The following is a 23,535-nucleotide window of genomic DNA, read 5'->3' on the forward strand; positions in this document are numbered from 1 at the left end:
TTTCAATAATAATTCATGATGTTTACACAAAGTGCTAACTTTTGGACATCGTGTTGCTGCATGGGTTGTTTGTTTCATTATTTTTATTGTGCTAGCTAAAAATGTTTTTTTGCAAACAATATAAAGTTTTATTAACAGTTAATTCATAAAATTGACTATTTCAATAATAATTCATGATGTTTACACAAAGTGCTAACTTTTGGACATCGTGTTTCTGCATGAATTGTTTGTTTCATTATTTTTTATTGTGCTAGCTAAAAATGTTACAGTCTGCAGGAAGACATATTACCCTCACTTGACACTCCGATCCGTCTAGTCTATGTTCTTACCCCTTAATGCCAATTGATTAACGGAAATCAGCAAATACCAGTTTTTAAGTCTTATGTTTGACCAGGCCGGTGTCAACGATATCAGGCGTTTTAATTCATTATATTTATTTAATTGTACAATGAACTAATAAAAGGGTGCATACTGTAAGAATCCATCTTATATGAATCCACGCTTAAACATACACATCAACCCCCAAAAAAATAACTTTTGCAACATTTATAGAAATAAGAACATGTGGTACGAGTGCCAATGATACAACTCTCCTTCCAGGACACAACATGTAAAAAGTAAACAATTATAGGTCAAAGTACGACCTCTAACATAGAGCTTTTGTTTACATCGACCAGCAAGATATCAAGGACACACAAGTGACTAATGTAGCAATTCAAACAGGAAAACCAACGGTTTATCTTTATATGAAAAAACTAGAAACGGGGAACACGTATGAACCACAAACACAACTGAACAGCTTCCTTACTATATAGCTACAATGAAGTTACAAACAAACGCAGCATGTGTAAACGTTTAAACAGGCGACAACATTCACCCTCACCCGAAATTATATACTCTTATTAGTATCTTGCCTGTCCAGTTATAACTGTAGTTCATTTTTGTTTAAACTTTAAAAAAATAACTGTAGTTCATTTTGATAAACAAATTACAAAAACACAAAAACAAAACTAAAAAATACAAAATGCAAATTAATCACATACATGCATTTTACGTGATATTTCACAAATCATTTGACACTAATAGGAAAGCGAAACCATTTTTCGTCATTGCCAGTATTCACATCATAATTACAAATAACGAAAATGTTCCATAGATATAGGAAGATATGGTGTGAGTGCCAATGATACAACTCTTCATCCAAATAACAATTTATAAAAGTAATTCATTATAGGTCAATGTGCGGCCTTTAACACGGGGCCTTGGTTCACACCGAACAACAAGCTATAAAGGACCCCAAAATTACTACTGTAAAACCATTCAAACCATAGTCCATTTCATCGTGAAAGAAACCTTATTTAGTTTTGATACATTGACTTATGATATTTGGCATACAATGTATAATAGCCATGACTCAGATATCATAACAGTCTAATATCATTATGACATGTACCGTTGATCTCAAGGTCCAATTAATTGTCCTTTAGCTTTCATGGTAAAATGATTGTCCAACCCTTAAACCATATATATTCTAACAGGCTCTGACATTTTCTTTACTGCACAATAGAATTAATTTCTTAGGTCAATCAATGCCTCGTTAATAACTTCCAAAAATATGTATACCCTTCCCTTTTTGGCCTTGATAAGTCGTTTCTAATTCACCATAGGTTGTGTACCCATGCAGAGGACACATTCACATTCCAACCCCTATATCATATTAATTCGTAATTGCTTGGATTAGACATTTTATTCCACACAATGTCTGTATGTGGTCCAAGTCACGTCTCTTTCATTCCATCAACTGTTATGTATCTTTAAAAGCTGTTCAAACTCATCTCAAATTATTAAATCCTATATATTCTTGTTTTCATGAAAAGACCATCACTTTGAAACAAAGGTGTTATAATGGTCTTTAATTTAAAAAAAAATGTTTACTGTTGCTATGCAAGATGTGGGATTCTATATTCGATATAGAATTCGTCCAAACAATAATGATAATATAGATGTTTATATTATAGTGTAACACCGTATTAGGAAGTATTTTTATAAAAAAAAAATAACCAAGTTCATACTTCAAAAAATACAAAGAACCTATTATTGCATAGTTGATATGCACTTGTTATGTAGCTTAGTTGTTGATCAGCGTGAAGTGACCTACAATTGAACTAAGTTTTCATTTCTAACTAAACATGTTCAAAAACAGACAATCTGCATTGTATTCAATTTAATTTGTTCAATGAAATGACTAATTGATTTGTAGTTTGCTTTAATTCAAACATGTTTCGCTGTTGCTAAGCAACACGTGTATTGCTATGCTCAATACGGAATTTGTAAAGAATAAAAAAAGATGTATATGAAAAAATATTGGAATGAAACACCAAATGGAAAGAAAAATCTTCAAACAACTGCTTGATTCATACTAAAGAGGCCTAGGGACAAGCACCAGTTTTTTAACCATTGCTAGGCAACAATTCTGTTGCAAAGGTTGTTTGTAAGCATAATAGTAACAAAAATCAAAGGGTATTTTCATTTTTGACTTCAAGTTCTTCTTGGACAAACAAAATTATTCATGTTATTTGCAACTATTTAAATTTGTACTGATGAAGCAATTAATATGTGATAATTTTCATTCTTAATAAATAAAATAAAACGTTGCTAGGCAACCTTCCTTTCACCAGACCACAATAAAATCATTATTTTTTTTCGAGTGTCTACACTAAGACCATCATTGGTATCAATATAAACTTATTTGGAGAGGGGGCAAAAAAAATGCCCTTATCATATACCTTGTCCAATCACTTTAACAAATTTAGCCAATACACATGCATACCCCTATTGACAAGTCAAGAGATGTTCCGAAAACTTTAAATATTATCTTGCACTTGGCCGTATCACTCATTCCATATCAAATTCAGTTTAAATACAACATCCGAAAATTAATGTCACCTCTTTTCTTTGATTTCCATCCAAAAAAATATACGAAATGAGTTAGGAAGGGAAAGAAACAATATTAAGGAAAAATACACTCTTAGACTAATTAAAAGGAACCATATTCGTGGACAACGAAAATCGGGGTCATTAATTGTAGTCTTGGGCCTTCTAACCAACAGGGCATGAAAAAGGGAACCTGTTTTTGCGGCACACTCATACCGCTAAAAATATAGGAGGTACACCCCAACAACAACCCCCCTCGCCCACGTGGGGACACTTGGACCCGCCTCTGAGAATGAGACCAAAAGCCTATGATCCATAGATTGTTTTTGATTTCTGTCTATATCCAAAAGACGATGTGGTTTTGAAACAACTCTTCGCAAGAGACCACACGACACAAAAAATAAACAACCATAGGTCACCGTACGGTCTTCAACCATGAATAAAGCCCATACCACATAGTCACCGAAATGACACATGTAAAACATTTTTTACGAGAAAACTAACGGCATAATTTGAGCACAAAACAGTGAACAAATATATATATATATAATGACCGAATTACACGCTACTGGCTTCGGACAGGCGCACACAGAATATGGCGGGATTAAGCATGTTAGTGGGCACCCAACCCACCCCTAACCGTTCATTGATTGTTGAATGGTAAACACGTTCAAATGAACTGTCAAATTAGAAATTGGACGTGTACGTGTATCTGTATGCTAAGCCATAGTTGCATCTCTCGAGTTATATTTCCCTACCTATTTATTGACACTTTCGTATACATAAGGATTTTTGTGGCATGTACAAAATTCTTCCAAGAGTGTTTCCACAATTCAAAATATAGTATGGATTGCCGTCTGCATGTTAAAATCACTGTGGTGAATTATTAGTTTCAAACATGCATGTTGGTTATAATCATGTCAAAGCATGATTTAAAACATGCAAAATTCATTGAAAACGCAATATTGTGTCAACAAAGCGTACAGTATAAAAAGGTGCAATGACAACGAAGCGTACACAACAGGAAAAAACAGACACTTTAAAACGTTTTTTTTTTGTTTTTGTTTCTCGATACAACATAGTTTACATACGAAATATTGGACGATAGATGTAGTCTTTCGGAACACCGGATGTTATTCAGAACACTTCATCGTTCTTTCTATGACCACCTTTCAAATACATGCACAATAGCTTACTAATCTGTTGAATAAACATTAGCATCTTAATTTGCTATAGAGATATTTTACGTATGATCTGAAATTTATTATGATATAATATTTCCTTGCACACGATTACAAGCTGTTAATATTAACCTACATGCTTAGTATTTTAATTAGAGTCAAACGTTGAAACCAGCTGTGTTTAGCTATGATGTAAGATTTCATGTAAACAATGCGATTTATATTCTGAACGAGAATTATATAATTAAAAATAAAATCTCTAAAAAAAGTATTAGCACTTTCTTGAAATTTTACGCCAAGGACGTGGAAAGATACTCATAAATACATGTACATGCCGCCAGAGTGTATATATGTCTCTGATGCCTCAAATAGGTTTAAAAAAACGAGGATTTTTCCCAAAACAAATCGTTTATTGAAAATAACGTTTAAATTAATTATGAAAGTATATGTCCGTACTTATTTTCATTAATAATGCAAATTTTAAAGTTGTTTTCTTTGTTTAATTATTTGCAACATTATTTACTTTTCATTAAAAACAAGGATCGAGGTCACATAACCTCTGAATCCTTTTCGTCATTAAAATGCGACTGAAAAGTATAGATATTCAATATGAAGGGGAAAAAATAACGGCACTGAAATCTACATCTAAAATTTATTTTAAAAAAATACAAATTTGACCATGCAGATGTAAGAAATAATTCTTCAAACAATGAAACAACGAATTAAATGTGCCACTTTAATTACGACTGATAACCTAAAACATTAATCATGCATGTAATTTTAGCAGACTTAACAAGGTCGGCTATAAGATATCGAATATAAAAAAGAAGATGTGGTTTAGTGTCAATGATTGAGACAACTATCTACAAGAAACCAAAATAACACAGAAATACAAATTATGGGTCACCGTACGGCCTTCAACAACAGGCAAAGCAGATACCGCATAGTCGGCTATATAAAAGGCCTCAAAATGACAATGTAAAACAATCAGTCAAAACAATAAATCAAGAAAGTCCGTATCATCGTATGCGTAACTTAGTTGCTGACCAGAGGAACGCTAAGCAAGCGTTTAAAAGTGCGTTATATAAGTTTGAAGTAAGTCGAAATGCAAAGGTATACGCTTGGTGAACGCTTTTACTCCAGGAAATTTTAATGGAACATAAATAAAATTATTCAGCTTAAGCGTTTGTCAAGCGTATACCTGTAAACTGCACGCACATAATATTAACACTACAAGAGCGTTGAAAACGCTACAGTTAGTTTTATACACATTTTAAGGGCACATTGCATACAAAAATACTCGTCGCCTTAAATTCAGGAGAAGAAGTTCGATACGTGTGAAACATCATCAAACCTACAGAAAATATTAAACCCTCTCCAACCATGCAACATAGGACTAGACATAAAAGTACAGGAACTACTCCCATTAGTTTAAGCTGTACAAGATCTACAAAAATATCCCGCCTGCCTCAAAGGTGCATAGGATCGACCATGGTCCAGTACTAATGATACAAGTATCAACCAGAGTTACAATGACGTGGTAGTAAGTATTTTAAGGCCACCGAGCGGCCTCCAACAATGAAAAAAATCCTATTTTGTCGGCTATTAAATGCCCCGACCATGAAGATTTGGAAACAAAAATCAAACAAAACCAAACAGCCTTATTGATATCAAAATAATTTACGAAAAAAAACTTGAGCGAAATGAACTATGAACAACAACCACTGTACTACATGTTCCTGGCTTTAGAATGGGCATTGGCACATAAACAATGTGGTGGCCATAAACTCAACCCTCCCCGGCAAATGTACCAAACCTAGGACAACACATCGCAAGGAAAAACTGTATAATATCAGTTGCAATTCGCGTCCCTAAAAATATGCAGGGTACGGTGCACAATAATCACTTACATAAAAACAATAGACACAAATCACTGAAATAAAAGTACTCGCACTTACCGAAAGCTATTTCAAAGCTAGTGAAAATGTAGACGAACAAGTGGACATAGACGCACTGGTAAACATGTAAACAGATGGTTGAATGTGACAGACTTATTGACATACATTCACATAAAGACAGACCTGCAGTTGGGAATGTAGAAAGACTAGAGGAAACGTGATTCTTGATTGACAACATAATTGTTACGTTCGGAGGACGTGTTTTTCAACAGACTGTCGGCATTCCAATGGGAACAAACTGTGCTCCTCTATTTGCTGACTTGTTTCTTTATTATTATGAGGCTGACTTTATGCAGGAACTTCTTAGGAAGAAAGATAAGAAGTTAGCAATATCCTTTAACTCTACTTTCCGCTATATAGATGACGTTCTTTCACTAAACAATTCAAAATTTGGTGACTATGTGGAACGCATCTATCCCATCGAATTGGAGATAAAGGATACTACAGATACAGTTAAGTCAGCTTCATATCTTGACTTACATCTAGTAATTGACAATGAGGGTCGGTTGAAGACAAAACTTTACGACAAAAATGATGATTTCAGCTTTACAATTGTGAACTTTCCATTTCTAAGTAGCAACATTCCAGCAGCACCTGCATACGGGGTATATATCTCTCAATTGATACGATATTCCCGTGCTTGCATTTCCTATCATGATTTTCCTGATAGAGGGTTACTGCTCACAAGGAAGCTATTAAATCAAGAGTTCCAAATGGTGAAGTTGAAATCATCCCTTCGTAAATTTTACGGACGCCATCACGAGTTGGTTGACCGTTATGGAATAACCATTTCACAAATGATATCGGATATGTTCCTTACGTCGTAACTACAATCACCTTCCCTTTCGTGAATTTGACCTACCGAATTAAGACTATTTACCGGATTTGTAATCACATAAGCAACACGACGGGTGCCGCATGTGGAGCAGGATCTGCTTACCCTTCCGGAGCACCTGAGATCAGTCCTAGATTTTGGTGGGGTTCGTGTTGTTTATTCTTTAGTTTTCTATGTTGTGTCATGTGTACGATTGTTTTTCTGTTTGTCTTTTTCATTTTTAGCCATGGCGTTGTCAGTTTGTTTTAGAGTTTGACTGTCCCTTTGGTATCTTTCGTCCCTCTTTTAGGTACGCTTCACGCACCACACCCAATACACGCTTTAAGCTCGTTGCATGATTTTTTTTACCATGGACGACGTACGTCGGAGCTATACGTTGATGTGTGAAGCCGGTATTACATTAAGTAAACAGGCTATGTCAGTTTCTAATTCTTATGCACAACAGTGTAATATAAAACAATACATCTTTACTAAACAACTATCTAATATATGATGCCAAACAATCATTTGGGTTTACGATTGCATTTCTTTTTTTAAAGAAAGCAACTTGTTACGTTTGTTAATTTTAAACTATGAAATTTTCAAAATTGTATGTTTTAAAAACTATGAGGTACGAGAAACATTAAGTTTTGAACATTTAAAATTACCAAACACGTTTTATCATCGATATCGTCGTGCGTTTTTTTATGTTTGTATATAAAAATGTCACACATTTGAAAAACCTTTTAGAAACTAATCAGTATTATGGCAAAGAATATATTGGCAAAATATCCAAAGAATAAATATTGGATTCTTTTAAAGTAATCATTCCTTGCTGTCTGGACTCAGTGTTACACGGTATGTTCGATACGAACGTGTCAAGGGCCGGTTTCGTCTGTATATGGGTTACACAGGGTAAAAAAGTGATGGCCGCGATATTCAGGAATGTTCAATTAACATTATCCGGAAATTCAGGTCTGTCGAATTTTTTACCAAGTTTAATTTATTTTCAGAATATTGTCTGTGCGATCAACCTTACAAATAACAGCTTTCCTAAAAAAAAATAACTTGCCGTTTTTGAGCTGATTATATCGAGACGGTTGTGATCGGTTTATGGTTATAGTTTTTTTGTTGGAATCTTGCATTCTAAGTAATATGAATAAAATTATATAGTTTTTTTCTCCTGGTTTTATTTTAGTTGAAGTATTGGTTGATCAGGGATAAGAAAGAAGGATGCTTTGTAGTCACATATGATTATATAAAACATTATTATATCATATGTGATTTCATACATATCGTATATATAGTAATAAATGGCCATTAAAATAAACGAAGTCATAACATAAAATGATTTGATTTAATGGCCATTAGTTTGATATCATTTATCAATTCATATTAATGGGCATTATTTTTTTTCTCAAGGTGTCATACCACCAATTAATAGTCCTTATCTGTTCAACCAAATTTTGCAATTTTCACAGCTTTTTAAATATTTCACCTTAAGTTTAACTTCATAGAAACTATGTATATCCTGAATTGTACAGGTGTCACCTTTCTGCATGCCAATTTTCAATATACATTCAAAATCATATAAGAAAGAAGAGAGTTCCCGAAAGGAGGTACCACTAAAAATAACCCCTGGTTTTCTGGAAATCTTAAATAAGTATACCATGGAGCGTATTAATCCTCAATTTTAAATGCGAACTCCTAGACAGATAAAACTTGGCTCAAAATAGTCTAGATATATTTCTCTTTCAACAAAAGTTTCATTTCTGCAAATTTATTGGTTTGTTTAGGTGGACAATAACATCAAATGAAGTTCAACTATTTTTTGTCCGAGTAGGCCTATCATTTATCTTAATGTCCAATCTCGCGAAGAGAGGACTATTTTAGCCGAATCAATCAAAATGTAAAGGTAATTTCATTAAACATCTTAAATGGCATATTTTACAAACTTTTTGATTATTTTCTGATAAAAAGTAATGGGCGATTTAAATATATTCATGAAATTTAATGGTTTGTTAATGGTTTTTTTTATGGCATTTTAATGGAATTTTAATGGTTAAGTCCGCATTAGTGTGCCTTTAACACTTATCTCATGTTTCTTCTATAGTGGTTTGTTCTCTTCAGAAATCGATTTGTCTCTACATTGTTCTGTCTCAATAAAATCAATGACAACTACATAACTTTTAGTTCCTTAATTTATGGTAAGTAAAATGAAAAATAAAGGCAACTTCCTATCCACCAAAAATGAAAATAAATTAAAGAAGGACGACAAATCCCAAAGGGACAGTCAAATTAATAGATAAAAAATAAACTAAACTGACAACGTCATTGCTAAAAATAAAAAACGAACAGACAAATAATAGCACAGACGACACAGCATAGAAAAATGAAGACTAAGCAATACGAACCCCACCAAAAACTGGGGGTGATCTCAGATACTCCGGAATGACAAGCAGATCCTGCTCCACATGTGGCACCGTCATTCTGCTTATTTAATTAAAAATCCGATAAAAAGTCTAGTTCGGTATATTCACATCGGTGAAAAGGGAAAGGGGTTATAGTAACGACATAAGGGACATATCCGATATCATCTGTTAAACGGTTATACCCCATAGCGGTCAACCAACTCGTGATGGCGTCCGTAAAATTTACAAAGAAATGCTTTCAAATTCAGTATTTGGAACCATTAGTTTAATAGCTTCCTTATGAACAGCAATCCTCTATCAAAGAAATCATTATACGAAATATTTAATATAATTATAAGGATTATGTGGATTTAATGACAACAAACCTGACAACAAACTTATGGACATAATTCAATCGATCCCCAATGTTGACGGGAAAATATAAATATTGTCATTTAATTCTCATTTCAACTCAGATTTCCCGCCAAAGTAACATATCCGGCACCAATATTGATACACTTTGTGAGTATAGGGCATTGCAGCTATTCGTCTGTCATATTTTGACAAAATATACATTGAGAATGGAAATGGGGAATATATCAAAGAGACAACAAACGGACCATAGAGCAGACAACAGCCGAATGCCTTGAATGGGTGTTCTATGCAGCGAGACATTCCTGCAATTGGATGTGGTCTTCGGTTGGTCCCTAAACAAAATTGTGTACTTATTCGTGTAAATCGATGTCACATTTAACTCCAAAACATATAAATGAACTGAAGTCTAGTCAACCTCTCCAAAATTTGAGGAAGAACTACCTGGTCTTCGATCATCTGATGTCTCAATAAGTTTAAAAGCTCATCTTTGAATTTTTATTTAGACTCTTGATTTATGTATGTCGATTTTTTTTCAAATAAAATAATGAAACAATAGTGTTCAACATATCAATTGCATTTGTATGGTCTCCAAAGAAATAAATACCTGATTCTATTACACCCTTCTTCTCACTTTTTGCAAATTAAAAGTCGACAGTTTTCTTGAATTTTAACATGAAATTTTTACCGAAAGTTAACCAAACGTCATCAAATTGCTGCTTCAACAACACTGAATACCATCTAATGTGATTCAGATCAATTAAAACATCAGTTATTTAGTTTAACCTATAAAAAAAAATAAGAGAGAATTAAGAACAGTTGAAATTTAAACATGCACCCGCCGTTTTGGATTTTACCAGAAATAAACTATATTACCAGCTTGCCTCCATATCTTAAAAATTGTAGAGTATAGATAGAAGTACAAATGTATGTTTGATCAAAGTTTGGTGCTTTTAACACAAAGTGCACAATTCCTTCATATATTGCACCTATCTGCTGGACTAATAGTACAGATCTTGCCAATGTTAGGCTAAGTACTACCATAATAGCCGGTAAGAATGGTGAAGAAAATTCAATGAATCGTATAAGTAGGATACCATTATCTTTCCACATTATGAATCCATTCGAAACCTCTTTCAGGTCTCCTTTGTGGTCAGTGACAAGGCACAATGTCTGTCCTTATCTAATACAGAAAGTGTAGTAATCACTCCATGCATGAGCAGGATCCGCCGTTGTGTGTGTGACTATGTCTTATACATTTTGATCATCCGTTTGTCATCGTTTTTAGTAACACAGCACATCATTATTGTTATGCTTACCTTTATTCTAATTTGTCGTTTTTATATCTTTCTATTCAAATTAATCTATTTTACCCAAATTAGGATTGCAAGAAAAATTTAACATGTGCAGAACAGTGACGTTAATGAAACAAGATTAAAGTAGGATGTCACTTTCAACTGGACGTCGATCGTAGTCTAATAATTATACGTCAATAAAAAATTAACCTAACCATGCACGATTGTTTATTATCTAGAAATAGCAGATGTGCAAACAAAATATCGTTTACACTGTGGACATGCTGGAACAGATTATATATGGAAAAGAAAAGCGAACTCTCATTATAATCGAATCTATACAAACAAAAAATACATCACCAACACAACGTCTGATATACTAATAGTAAAGAACGTTTATTGGGATGAAGAGGGTATATACAGATGTACACATTATCATAGTGGATGGCATGATGTGGATTATTATCTAGTTGTTAAAGGTAAATCATTTACAATAATTACGATGAAACAAAAAATCGAAAACAATAAGAATATTTGAAAAATATTTGTGAACATTTCGTAATGTAAAAGTACAGCAATCAATATAGCAACTTTAAAAACCAATTAGTCTGCTGTCTAGTGTGTGATGACAAACGGTCCACAAAGTTTACTTTTTTATATAATGAATTATAAATATGATTGCAATAAAAACTATTCATAATTTATACATCCACTAGTACTACAAATGTATAAATAAACAAACAATATCCTGTTCAAAAATTACTTACGAGATACTATTATATTATACCAAATAGCTTATTACAAATTAAGACAGCGTAAAAATAAAATAACAACAATGACTACATGTGTATTTAACGGGGACTACTACTATTAGTATGGTAGTCCCAGCAATTCAACTAATTGATCATGAAAAGGACGGTGTTATAAAGAAAATATGTCGACCGTAGCAAGAGTAAAAAGTCATACCCGATAAAAAAAAATAAAAAAAATATCCCGAAGTTTAGAATCACGAAGTAATTCAAATCGGATTTGGCTTAGATTTTTAATTCGATCATTAATTCGGCGTTTTGCATTTGCGCCGATCGATTTTTTACAGGTAAATAGAGCATTCGCATTAATCAAGTATTTGCTGGCGTATCCGTATCGACGTATCGTATAACACGTATATGAGGAAAGGATAAATTAAGGCTAGCTGGTCCCGATGAAAATATTTCATAATGCCTTAAAATTTTATTGAGATCGGGGTAAAATCATTATTGTAAGGAAATCTACCCGATACGTATACGTCGATCCGTGCACGTATCCTGATACGTGAATAATGCAAATGCTCTTCTTACAGGTGAAAAGATATAAGAAGATGTGGTATGAGTGTCAATGAGACAACTCTGTATACCAGTCTCTTTATTTTTCATTTATCATTAAAGACCTCTGCCGTTGGCCAATTGTACAGATGTTATGAATGGTCAATCATAATTTATTAAAAAATAATAAATATAAAACAAAATGACATACACTATTTTAAAAAGCTTTCATTTGCAATGTATGCACATGTGATAATGAAAATCAAAACTTGCCGGAAAGTATCTAAATTCCGTGTCAACGATTATAGGGTGCATATTAGTTTTGCGGAAAGTTGAATACAAATCGACACGTTATTTTCTAAGTACTAAATAAAATTTCAAATGTGTTTAATAATATTCAATATGCTGATCAAGTTGTGTTTCATGTTGTAACTAATGGGTTGAAATGTTGTTTTTCAAAGTTTTTGGGAAAAAAGTGTTTTTTTGAAATCTCAAAAAAAAAACATTTTTTTTTTATTTTAGTCTCAAATCAATCATTATTATGCTTTAGATATGAAAACAACACACAGTAAATTTGGAACCTTTCGGATTAGTTTTAAGATTGTGGACGCTTTTTGAATATCACTTTACACATACTGTCTATGGTAAATCAGTTGATAATGTATACATTTTAACTAATTTTCGTGCGGTCGAACTTTGCGTAACAAATATACGAAGAAACTGTATAATTTTTAAAAATAAATTGATGGCAAATATTGTCTCTACCTTTAAATGAGAGGTTGGCATCATTAGTTGGAACTTCTGTTTTTCAAATTGTCGTTTCATGTAAATTTTGTTAAAAAAAAACACCGGATTTATATTTCCATAATGATTAAGTATTACAACCTTCAATATTGGTCCTATAAACGAAAAACTTTATCTTTAATTTGAAAGAAAAGTTTTATATCATTTCTTTTATTGAATAGTATATTAACAAACTTTAAAATTAAGACGTCTGGTTTAAAAGATGATTAAAGATTAAGTAGAGGAAAGTCTTGGATTACCGAAATATTTTCCTGCAATGCTCATCCGTCAAAACATCAACCTTAAAAAGCGTTGTCAAATGTCTTATACTGTTATATGAGCCAATTGTTCATCAATATACTATGTTACGTTCTATTGAATTGTTAAATACATGTATACAAATATCAATATAACCACAGCTCTTAAAAAAGCATGACTTTTGTATTAATCAACCAATTAAATTAATCATAACAAACTATTACACGGATGAGTACATGTGATGAACTATTATACTGCAATCAGCTATTTTACTATACAGATAAAGCTATACGTATAAACGTAAGCTTTATACGCCAATGACCTCAACTAATCTATAAGCCCCACCTACTTACCGGAACTACTGTATTTCATCAACAACGTCACGTCACAACCATGACAACGTGTAGTAACAATGATCAAACTTTTATGAATTTTAACTTGTTATGTCCTCAAATTGGTAATTTAAACACCATGTTTATCAAATGTTATTAATTTAGTTCATTTTCCCTTTCTTATTCCTTAAAATGTCAATATCTGGCCGCCTGGACCATGCTTAAAGGAAAATACTCCAAAATGGTACCCCAAGAGGGAAATAGAAAACACTTTTTTTAACAATATTTGTTACATATTTTTTTTATTTTCATTTTTATTTTTATTGATTTCAGTATAAAAACAATATACGTATAGTGTCTTGAAATATGAAATTTATTTGTATTCGGCACGAAACGGGAAAATGCTCGGTAGAACCTCGCATTTCCCCCGTTTCTAAGCTCATACAAATAAATTTCATTTTCAAGACACTATACGTATATTGTCTAAGTACATATCATACGGTAATTAGAGAAAGGTTCCGATTTAAGTTTTCCTTAGTTAAGTGAAGACTTGAGTAAGTTTATGCATACCACTCTAGAATTTAACTTAACTGGCTTTTCCAGCCTGAAAGCATAGTTGTTAGGACCACCGGTAACAAAGTGTGAGATGTTATTAAACGGGACTTCATCTGTTAGATCTCCCAGATGGTCACCAAGTGGAGGTTCCCACTCACCCTCGTTTACAGTGAATACAATTGAATCAGTATTGGCGTACGTGACTCGGGGTCCTAGTTTTTCTAAATAACTGTACAATTTTAATCTAGCTTGAGCTGTTGTATATGCAGCTGTTACTACATTGGTTCATCCATTTCTACCATTTCATCCGTTACAAAGTTAACTCTAGTTACAGTATGTTGATTACTGGTCAAAATATCAAAATAAATTAAAGGGTCTGACACATACTCAACTTGAGATAAATTTGTCCGTTGTCCGAATTTTCCCCAGAAGCTGTTCAATATAACTTAAGCAAGGGAACGGAGGCCAGAATACGTTTCTATTTTGGCATATTCCAGTAAGATTGCTTCTTTTTCAAAATAATCTTGAATATATTTCTGTCTATGCTCTTCACTAACACACCAACTAGGCTAACCACTGGCTTCTTGGTTCATTTTTAAAAATGTACCGATGTATTCCGTGAAGATTCCTCCTGATTTTGATCTTGGATCATATTGCTCAACATCATTGAAGTGCCATACTTCATAAATAACTAGTAAATGATCTTTCTTCAGGATTGTGTTCACAAATGGTTTGTTCTTTCAATTCTGTACAAAGAAAACATCAGTTTGTTGTTAATCTTAGCAGGTATGTGAAGTTCACGGGGAGGATATACTTTGCATTTGATTTATCCTTCATATATTTGTATATCATCAAAAGTTTTTGTCACATCTGTTGGTGACCTAATACAGCTTTACCAGTTTTATTGATGTAAGGGTAAAGTGAGGTAACATCATAGTATTTGATATGTTCGCCATCTGAAGATTCGTTGTACAATTCAAATGCTTCCGTTCTGCCACCTGCAAAAGCATATCTCGGTTCTAAGGGTTTGGTAATATCGATGGAGTCTATGAACCTATTGATGCCCTCAGTTTCGTGGATATCTTTGTCAAACTCACATTTCCATATACATCTGTATGTATATTCTTGCTTTTCAATATGGATTTACTTCTCCATAGTTTGATGATACAAATCAGTCATTGATAACTTATTGACAGTGTAAAAAGTGTGCTGGGCGAAACATTTCGGACATCAATGCAAAATCAACCATGATATTCCATTACAGCTTTTCTATCATCATCGGTTTCAAAATAATCATCTACTCTGTATTGGTCAATCGTTTTCTCCCAATCGTTCCTTGCATGCTGGTTGTGTACCCCCTTTAGACTGTGAAACGTATTTAATCCATTTTAAAGCTTTAATACAACGTTTCTCTTCTGGACGGTATCCTTGTGCTGGTATAACCCCAATAGTTTCTGGGCGCAGAAATTTTGTGCGAAATACAAAATTACACGCCGAAGCTATAGTAATTCAGCTTGCAAACGGATCAATACCCGAATCTTCGGCAGTTGACATCGTCATTGACATAAATAGTTCCCGAAACTTCAAACAGCATCGCCTCAGAATATCTACATCTGATCAACAGTAATTCAAAGGTTCTACAGGTAAGTCAAACATGGTTTTCATATTAGTATGGTGCCATTCAAGAAAGACATATCTGTCCACTGATTTCATAGCCTCTGGATTATAAAACTTGGCATCTGGTGACAATAATAACTCCGATATCCCTGCAGAACTGTCTTATATTGCTTGATTTCTTCAATTCAACATTTATGAGGGGGAACTTTTGCAAGATTATGCAAATCACCTGCAAGCTGTTCTTGGATTTTTCTTCCTAACCGTATACTGTTCCATTTTTCGTGTTTGTCAATGTTTGATTTTGCCGTTATTAGAGCTCTGGCACAACATATTTAGTCTTTATTTTTATAGTAAAAAAAGCCTCCCCGTGCTTAAGGTTTATGCTCTTATATTATACTAGATTATGGAGTGTGTGTCCGAGCGAGAACTTCTCTATGTTCATAACTTTAGGAATATCTATCAAAAAGTAGTATTTTAATATTCAGCCCAATTTATCTATTTAGTCAGACGTCAGTCGCTACCTTGATATTCCTTATCTTTTGTTAAATTTGTCGGGTAACTTATGACAATAAGCATTTGACGTCTTGAGCCGAACAGTTTTATCATTTTTACACAATTTAATCTACTGTGTGATGGTTCATATTCTGGACGGCAGTCTTTACTCCCTTGTAAAAAATCTACATACCAAAAAACAAATATGAAGCTTAGAAATGGAAACATATTAAATACTAAACTCGGTCAAAGGGTATCTACACGTCTCAATCTGCAGAATCGCTTATCTAAAAATACTACCATCGCTAACGTTTTTAACAATAAAAATCGTGGTTACCCTTCTATCGATAAGTGTCATGCCAAAAAATTACTTACATGTCCCCGTCTTTCCACCAACAATACAGTAAGGTCCACATTTAATGGTCGCACATTTTCTTTAAATTTTGAAACTGATATTACTTGAAAAACAAACAGTATTATTTATTTACTCACATGAAACAAACCGGGATGCGGTATTCAGTACGTAGGTGAAACTGGGCGATATTTATCTAAACGCACGCAAGAACACCTGTATCATTTTAAAAGACCCAATAAATTCAAAGGTATCATTTATCAACATCTTAAGAAGCATAGTCATCCTATTAAATATTTAACAGTTCAACCTTTAGAAGTAGTAAATAAGCAGCCTGGTGAATCTCATTCTAAGCTTGTACGATCACGAAAAAATGAATGAATTAAATTGGATTAAAAAATTACAGACAGTCTACCCTCTCGATCTTAATGATAATATCATGGGAATTGGCAATATATCAAGAACCGATTCTGTTAACGTTTTGGATATAGTTTCTAAAACTGTTCGTAAAAATCGTTCTCATGGACGCAAAAAAATCCCAATCAAAGAAAATTTCGGTCCAACCATACAAATATTTCGGACCTAAATTATATTTCAAAAAACAACGGCAGACATTAACTGTTAACCAAGCTTTGTTCTTTACCTATAAATAAATTAAATAAAATTTTAGAGGATTGCAACACAATTTCATATTACAGTCCTAAGTATGAAATTGTCCAAATTATAATGGCATATTGTTATTCTAAACTGTTTCCGAAAATTGATCGCCCTGAAGATCATAAAAAACATTTCATTAAAATAAAATATGTCAATAAAGGTTTTGATTTTGTAAATATTGCCGGTATTTTTAACGACCATTCTGTTAAAGACCAAATTCCTGGATATTTTGATAATACTGAACTCCCTCTCATTTGTTATATTTACAAGAAATCTACCCGAAAATATGTGTTTAATTATAGCCAATTGTGTAAAGATGTAAATATCACTGACAATACACCTATGTCGTGCAATTGCAGTAATTCAGAGTACACCTATGACCCAATTTCCCATGTTATAACAGGAGACCTTAACATCGTTCGCGACCGAGAGTTAAAATCATTCCTCAGTAAAGGACCTAAATATCGTCCCCCGTCAACTATTAACTGAAATGAGTGTCGTAATATCATCAACGACTCACTCCGTGCCTACTGTTTGAAATGGGTAAAACGGGAAAAAGCTGACAAAAAATCTTTGGACTCTTTTTTTAATTCAGTAATGAAGATAGTTGATATTCGAATGCAACATTTAAAAGAACATTTTACTCTTAACAAAAACTATAAAAACCCTATTTCGCGTATCAAAAAAAAACTAACAGAACTAGCCAAGGAATTTGTTTTTGTCCCGGCTGATAAAGCTGCTAATAATATCATTATTGTTTGACGTAAATTTTATATAAAGGTTCTGCAAAAGGAAATCACGAATTCACCAACATTCCAACTGACTTCATTTTCAGAAAACGAAATCTGTAACAAACATAAACTTTTAGCTACTTCTTTACAAGCAGAACCAAACAAAATGAAAGTCCCAACTATGTACTGGCTTCCGAAGCTGCACAAAAAACCTTACAAATATAGATTTATTTCATCTTCTAGCCATTGTTCAACTACTAAATTGTCTGTTTTACTTACTAGAACACTTGGTACAATAAAAAACCTGATAATAAATTGTTCAAATAAGGCCTTTGAAAATAGTGGAATTAATTACTTTTGGAGTGTCAAAAACTCGTTGGAAGTACTTGATAAATTGCATGCATATATTGGTGATTTTGAATCTGTTCAAAGTTTAGATTTTTCTATAAACCACTTTGCCTCATATTCTTATTAAGAAAAAATTCACATCCCTAATTAACTAGACATTTAAAAAGTCGGAATGCGAGTACATATGTTCAAACTCTTTTAGATCATTTTTTAGTAGCAATAAACAAAAAACCTATGTCAATAGGACATGCTTTAATACTTTTTATGCGCTTGAATTTTTACTTGATAACATTTGTGTTCGCTTTGGAGATTCCGTATATCGTCAAGTTATTGGAATTCCAATGGGGACTTACTGTGCACCACTTATTGCGGACCTGTTTTTGTATTGTTATGAGTTACAATTTATGACTAAAATTAGCTAAGACCCATAAAAAACAACATTTGATACAAAAATTTAACAATACTTTTAGATATTTGGATGATATATTGGCTCTCCAGAATGACGACTTCAGTATGTATACTAGAGAAATTTATCCTGTAGAACTTACTTTAAATAAAGCTAATGATAACAATGACCACTGCCCTGTCCTCAATCTTGATATCTATATCATAAACGGGAAGCTTAATACAAAAATTTATGATAAAAGAGATGATTTTTCATTTCCTATTGTTAATTATCCATTTTTAGATGGTGACGTTCCCTTGTCACCATCTTATGGTGTTTATATATCTCAACTTGTACGATTCGCTCGTGTATGTAACAACGTATTAGATTTTAGCGAGAGAAATTTATGTATTACTGAAAAATTCTTACACCAGGGTTTTCGATATCACAAACTGGTCAAAACATTTACTAAATTTTATCACCGGTATAAGGAAATAATTCGTAAATATAACTCAACATGCAGACATCTTATACGTTCAGGTATTTCACATCCAAAATTTTATGGAAATATTTTTTATAAAGCACAAAAATGTCAGTATTCTCCTCAGAAACTAACAAAACCTTTAAATAGACTTATTAAAAGGGGATATAGTTACGATACTGTTGTCAGGTCATTAAAGATTGCATATTTTGGCTTTAACATTGATTCACTAATAGGGTCTTTGCTTCGGAACTAAACACATTTATTTCTAAAAAAAACAAAAAAAAACAGTTGTTGCCATGATACGGGTTATGTTCTTCTCATATATTTTATGATATTATAATACTAAACCCCTAACGGAAGGGATTGTACCTGATATTCATATGATGAAGACATTATCTTTCAATCAGTTTAATTGAGGTCTGGAGCTGGCATGTCAGTTAACTGCTAGTAGTTTGTTGTTATTTATGTATTATTGTCATTTTATTTATTTTCTTTTGTTACATCTTTTGACATCGGACTCGGACTTCTCTTGAACTGAATTTTAATGTGCGTATTGTTATTCTTTTGCTTTTCTACATTGGCTAGAGGTATAGGGGGAGGGTTGAGATCTCATAAACATGTTTAACCCCGTCGCAATTTTGCACCTGTCCCAAGTCAGGAGCCTCTGGCCTTTGTTAGTCTTGTATGATTTTAAATTTTAGTTTCTTGTGTATAATTCGGAGATTAGTATGACGTCCATTATCACTGTACTATTATGCATATTTAAGGGGCCAGCTGAAGGACACCTACGGGTGCGGGAATTCTCGCTACATTGAAGACCCATTGGTTGCCTTCGGCTGTTGTTTGCTCTATGGTCGGGTGGTTGTCGCTTTGACATATTCACCATTTCCTTTCTCAATTTTATTGCTTAGTCTTTAAAATTCGCTCTAAATCAACGAACTGATTGTGATGCTTTGTACCACCAACCGGGAGATCAACATGTGTCATCTCTAATTCAAGAGATTCACCCAACACAAATTGTTCCTAGGACTGCAAAACTCTCTCTATCTCATGTAGTAATGTTTCAACTGATAGCTGAGAAACTTTGATGAAAGGTATGGTGATGGGAAAATCCAGCTCAAGACATTGGACTGACAATCGTATGAGGTCTGTTGACTGCATGAATTCTGTGATATTCCTAATTATAGATGAAAAAAACAGACGTAAAGTCTTTAATATTTTAGAACGATCATGAACTTCTAATTCTTTAAATAATACTTTATAACGAGTGTTCGATGTATTAAATTTATGCATACGCTGTACATGTGTTGAAAAAACACGTAGGTCGTAGAATTGTTCAGGGTCGTCTTTATTTGTTACTAGACATTTTGAACTTTGGTTTAGTTCATCATAAGCTTGTTTTGTCAAACCTCCACCAAATTGAAACAAAGATCCATCCTGGTGTCTAAATATATGACGATCAAGATTGTCTTTTCGTCCAAATGTCTTCTGGCTAATTGTACACTTAGTGGTTGCCAACGTCTGTATATATTATTCTCTGAATAGTGGGTAGAATCAATCTTAAATTTTGAACAAGTTGTTTGGCGAAAATTGTCTTGCCACATGATGTTGGTCCACTCAACGTCATCGTGAATGGATGTTTAAATACGAAGTGTTTCGTTTCCGCCATCCCGGGCGGTATTTTGATTACTTCTTTCTGCGGCAGCGGCGGCGGCGGATCCATCGTTTGACTGTTTTGCAGATATGGTTGATTGATTTCATATTTGTTTCTATAATGTCTCATTATAACTAGTTTTCTTGTAACCACGATGACGGTGAGTGTCAAACAACAGACACAGTGTATTTTCTATCAAAATAAAAAAAAATACCCTAAGATTTCCTACCTTACGGTTGTAAGGTTTGAAATTTTATATCAGCTTTGGATTTCAAATATGTTGGCCACGAGCATCACCGAAGAGACATGTATTGTCAAAATGCACATCTGGTGCAAGAAAATTGGTACGGTTAATTTTATTAAACCAAACTTGAGACTCTCGTTATTATCGATGTGACAAAGACGTTTACATTTGATACTCTTTTATTTTAATAATCATCTCCCTTATAGACCTAAAATCTTTGCAAAAATCCACATTTTCCCTTTTAGTGAATTTTATTACACTTATCCCAGTACATAATAGTAAGTTAAGGTCAACTTCATTCGTATTCATTCGTTTTTACATCAAATATCACCCTTGCAAGTAGCATATTCAAATTTCAATCGTCAAAATAATAGTTAAGTATTGTTTGTGTGAACTCTAAAACTGTCCATCATGATGATGTATGGCCTTAAATCAATACATACATTTCATTTTTTAAATGATTGATCGATGCATGAATATTGAACAGTGGTATACTACTTTTGCCTTTATTTACAACTATGCAAACTGAAATCTACACATTATGTTTCATTCAATTATTATATGATTTAGCAATGTCTTAGGCCGTGTTCACATTGACCTAAACTCGGTGTTGTGTTAGTGTAACTCACACATAAACTCAACATCATTACGTTCTCATTGATGAAACTCAATGTTTACATGAAGTGTAAGTCATGTTTTGTCTACATGTAGTCGAGAGTCGATGTAGGCCTTGTGTAGGTCAAGTGTACACAAAACTAGGCATTCAGAACTTTAATGTTCCCATGTATATTGTTTTTTTAAAGCGATTTTTATTTAAAATTGATACTTATTACACTTATTAATAAAGTTCTTTGCAGAAATATTTGTCTAAACTTGATATATTTATTTGTTATAAAAAAAATCACGTAGCCTTATTAATCCCCTATCAAGACAAACAAGACTTATCCATCATCATTGCCGAACACATAATGCATTTGAAAAGGTCTTCCCGAATCGACTGGACGTACACACTGACAGAAATATTAGCCACTGGTCTTTACTCAAACAACGATTCACTCATAAATGCATTACTGAAAAAGGGTGAGGCTTATTGTTTGTTTGTGCGGTATCTCAAGTCCATTAAAATACAGCTAGAAAAAAACATAATCCCTCCTATTGCTAAATACTCCTTGGAGAAAAAAATATCATTTGAAACAAACAGAAAAGATAGAAGTGTAGTGATCCTTAACATCGCAATTGTATTTCTGTGTCTGGTCTGTAAGCAAGTTGATGCGGCCTACGTTTTTAATGCGTAATCGAGACATCGGAGTCAGAATTTTTTCTCGGACGAAAGTTTTTTTTTTTTTTCTATGGTTCCAATTCAATATTTGACACTATAATGTATGGGCAAACTTTGGATTTAGAATATTTGTTCATTCTAATCATCTGTATGACCAGATTTTTTTAAAAATCAAATTGTGGTAAAATCAATGTTTAAGCTGGGATCACACATTCACGATTTTTACTACCGTTCTTGACAGGACCATTCCCGATTAAAATGTATTAAAAGTCTGATCAAGATCCTGTGAATCGTGGATGGAAATTCAAACTTAAATTAAAATTTGTAAAAAAAATAATTTGATCACGACAACAATCAGATAGTGTTCAGGAAGCACCGATATTCAACCGTTTCTAAGCGAATAAGTCCCGATAATCCCGTTCTGAATCCGCTTCTAATCCGATTTGTATTTTTCGCCAGGTAAAATTCGACCGAGTCTGTCACGACTGCGTCCCGACAGTGACCAGACAGTGAACCGACACAGACGGAAGTTATTTGTTCGAAAACTGTCGGCATATTCGGGATGATGAGGTACTGTCGGAACGTAATCCTATCACGGTCCGCTCTATCGCATTGCAAACGGCTTTGTCTGGTCTCAGTCGTATTGTATTCTGTAGTTGTCGGGACTCTGACGTGGGTATCATTGACAAATTTCGTATTTATAACGGGACTGTTTCGGAACAGTTTCGGCAAAAAACGGTTCGCAATCGACAAGATCTGGATGCAATCTCGACTCAATCGGCAGAAAAACAGCTATGAAAAATTACTCCGGATCATTCCCGTTCCACAGGACACCGTCCAGAATACACAAGACATTGTTCGGAATTCGATCCGATACAGCAGAATCTGTCACGACATAGCCACGATTGTAATCCAATTAGACAAAATCGGCTGAGTTGCCCCGAATGTTACGGGACGCACCTAATTGTCGGGATGCTTTGCCGAACTATTCGGACCCTTCCCGATCCGTAAGAATCTGTTACGAACTAAAACGAATGCGTTCAGACAATGATAGGACATTCCAGATAATTGAGGATACCAATCCGACTTTTTCACTTT

General features: G+C 33.5%; 1 protein-coding gene across 2 annotated transcripts in view; it reads left to right on the forward strand.

Annotated features, from left to right (window-relative positions):
- The window catches only part of LOC134682957 (receptor-type tyrosine-protein phosphatase alpha-like), a 70,013-nt gene that overhangs the window by 7,568 nt on the left and 38,910 nt on the right, over positions 1 to 23,535 (forward strand). For both annotated transcript variants that reach the window (XM_063541904.1, XM_063541903.1), the window contains exon 3: positions 11,205 to 11,444. In XM_063541904.1, the coding sequence (XP_063397974.1) occupies positions 11,205 to 11,444 (240 nt within the window). The remainder of the gene's footprint in view (positions 1 to 11,204; positions 11,445 to 23,535) is intronic.

The sequence above is a fragment of the Mytilus trossulus genome, chromosome 9, assembly GCF_036588685.1.
Source record: "Mytilus trossulus isolate FHL-02 chromosome 9, PNRI_Mtr1.1.1.hap1, whole genome shotgun sequence".
NCBI classification, from domain to species: Eukaryota; Metazoa; Mollusca; class Bivalvia; order Mytilida; family Mytilidae; genus Mytilus; species Mytilus trossulus.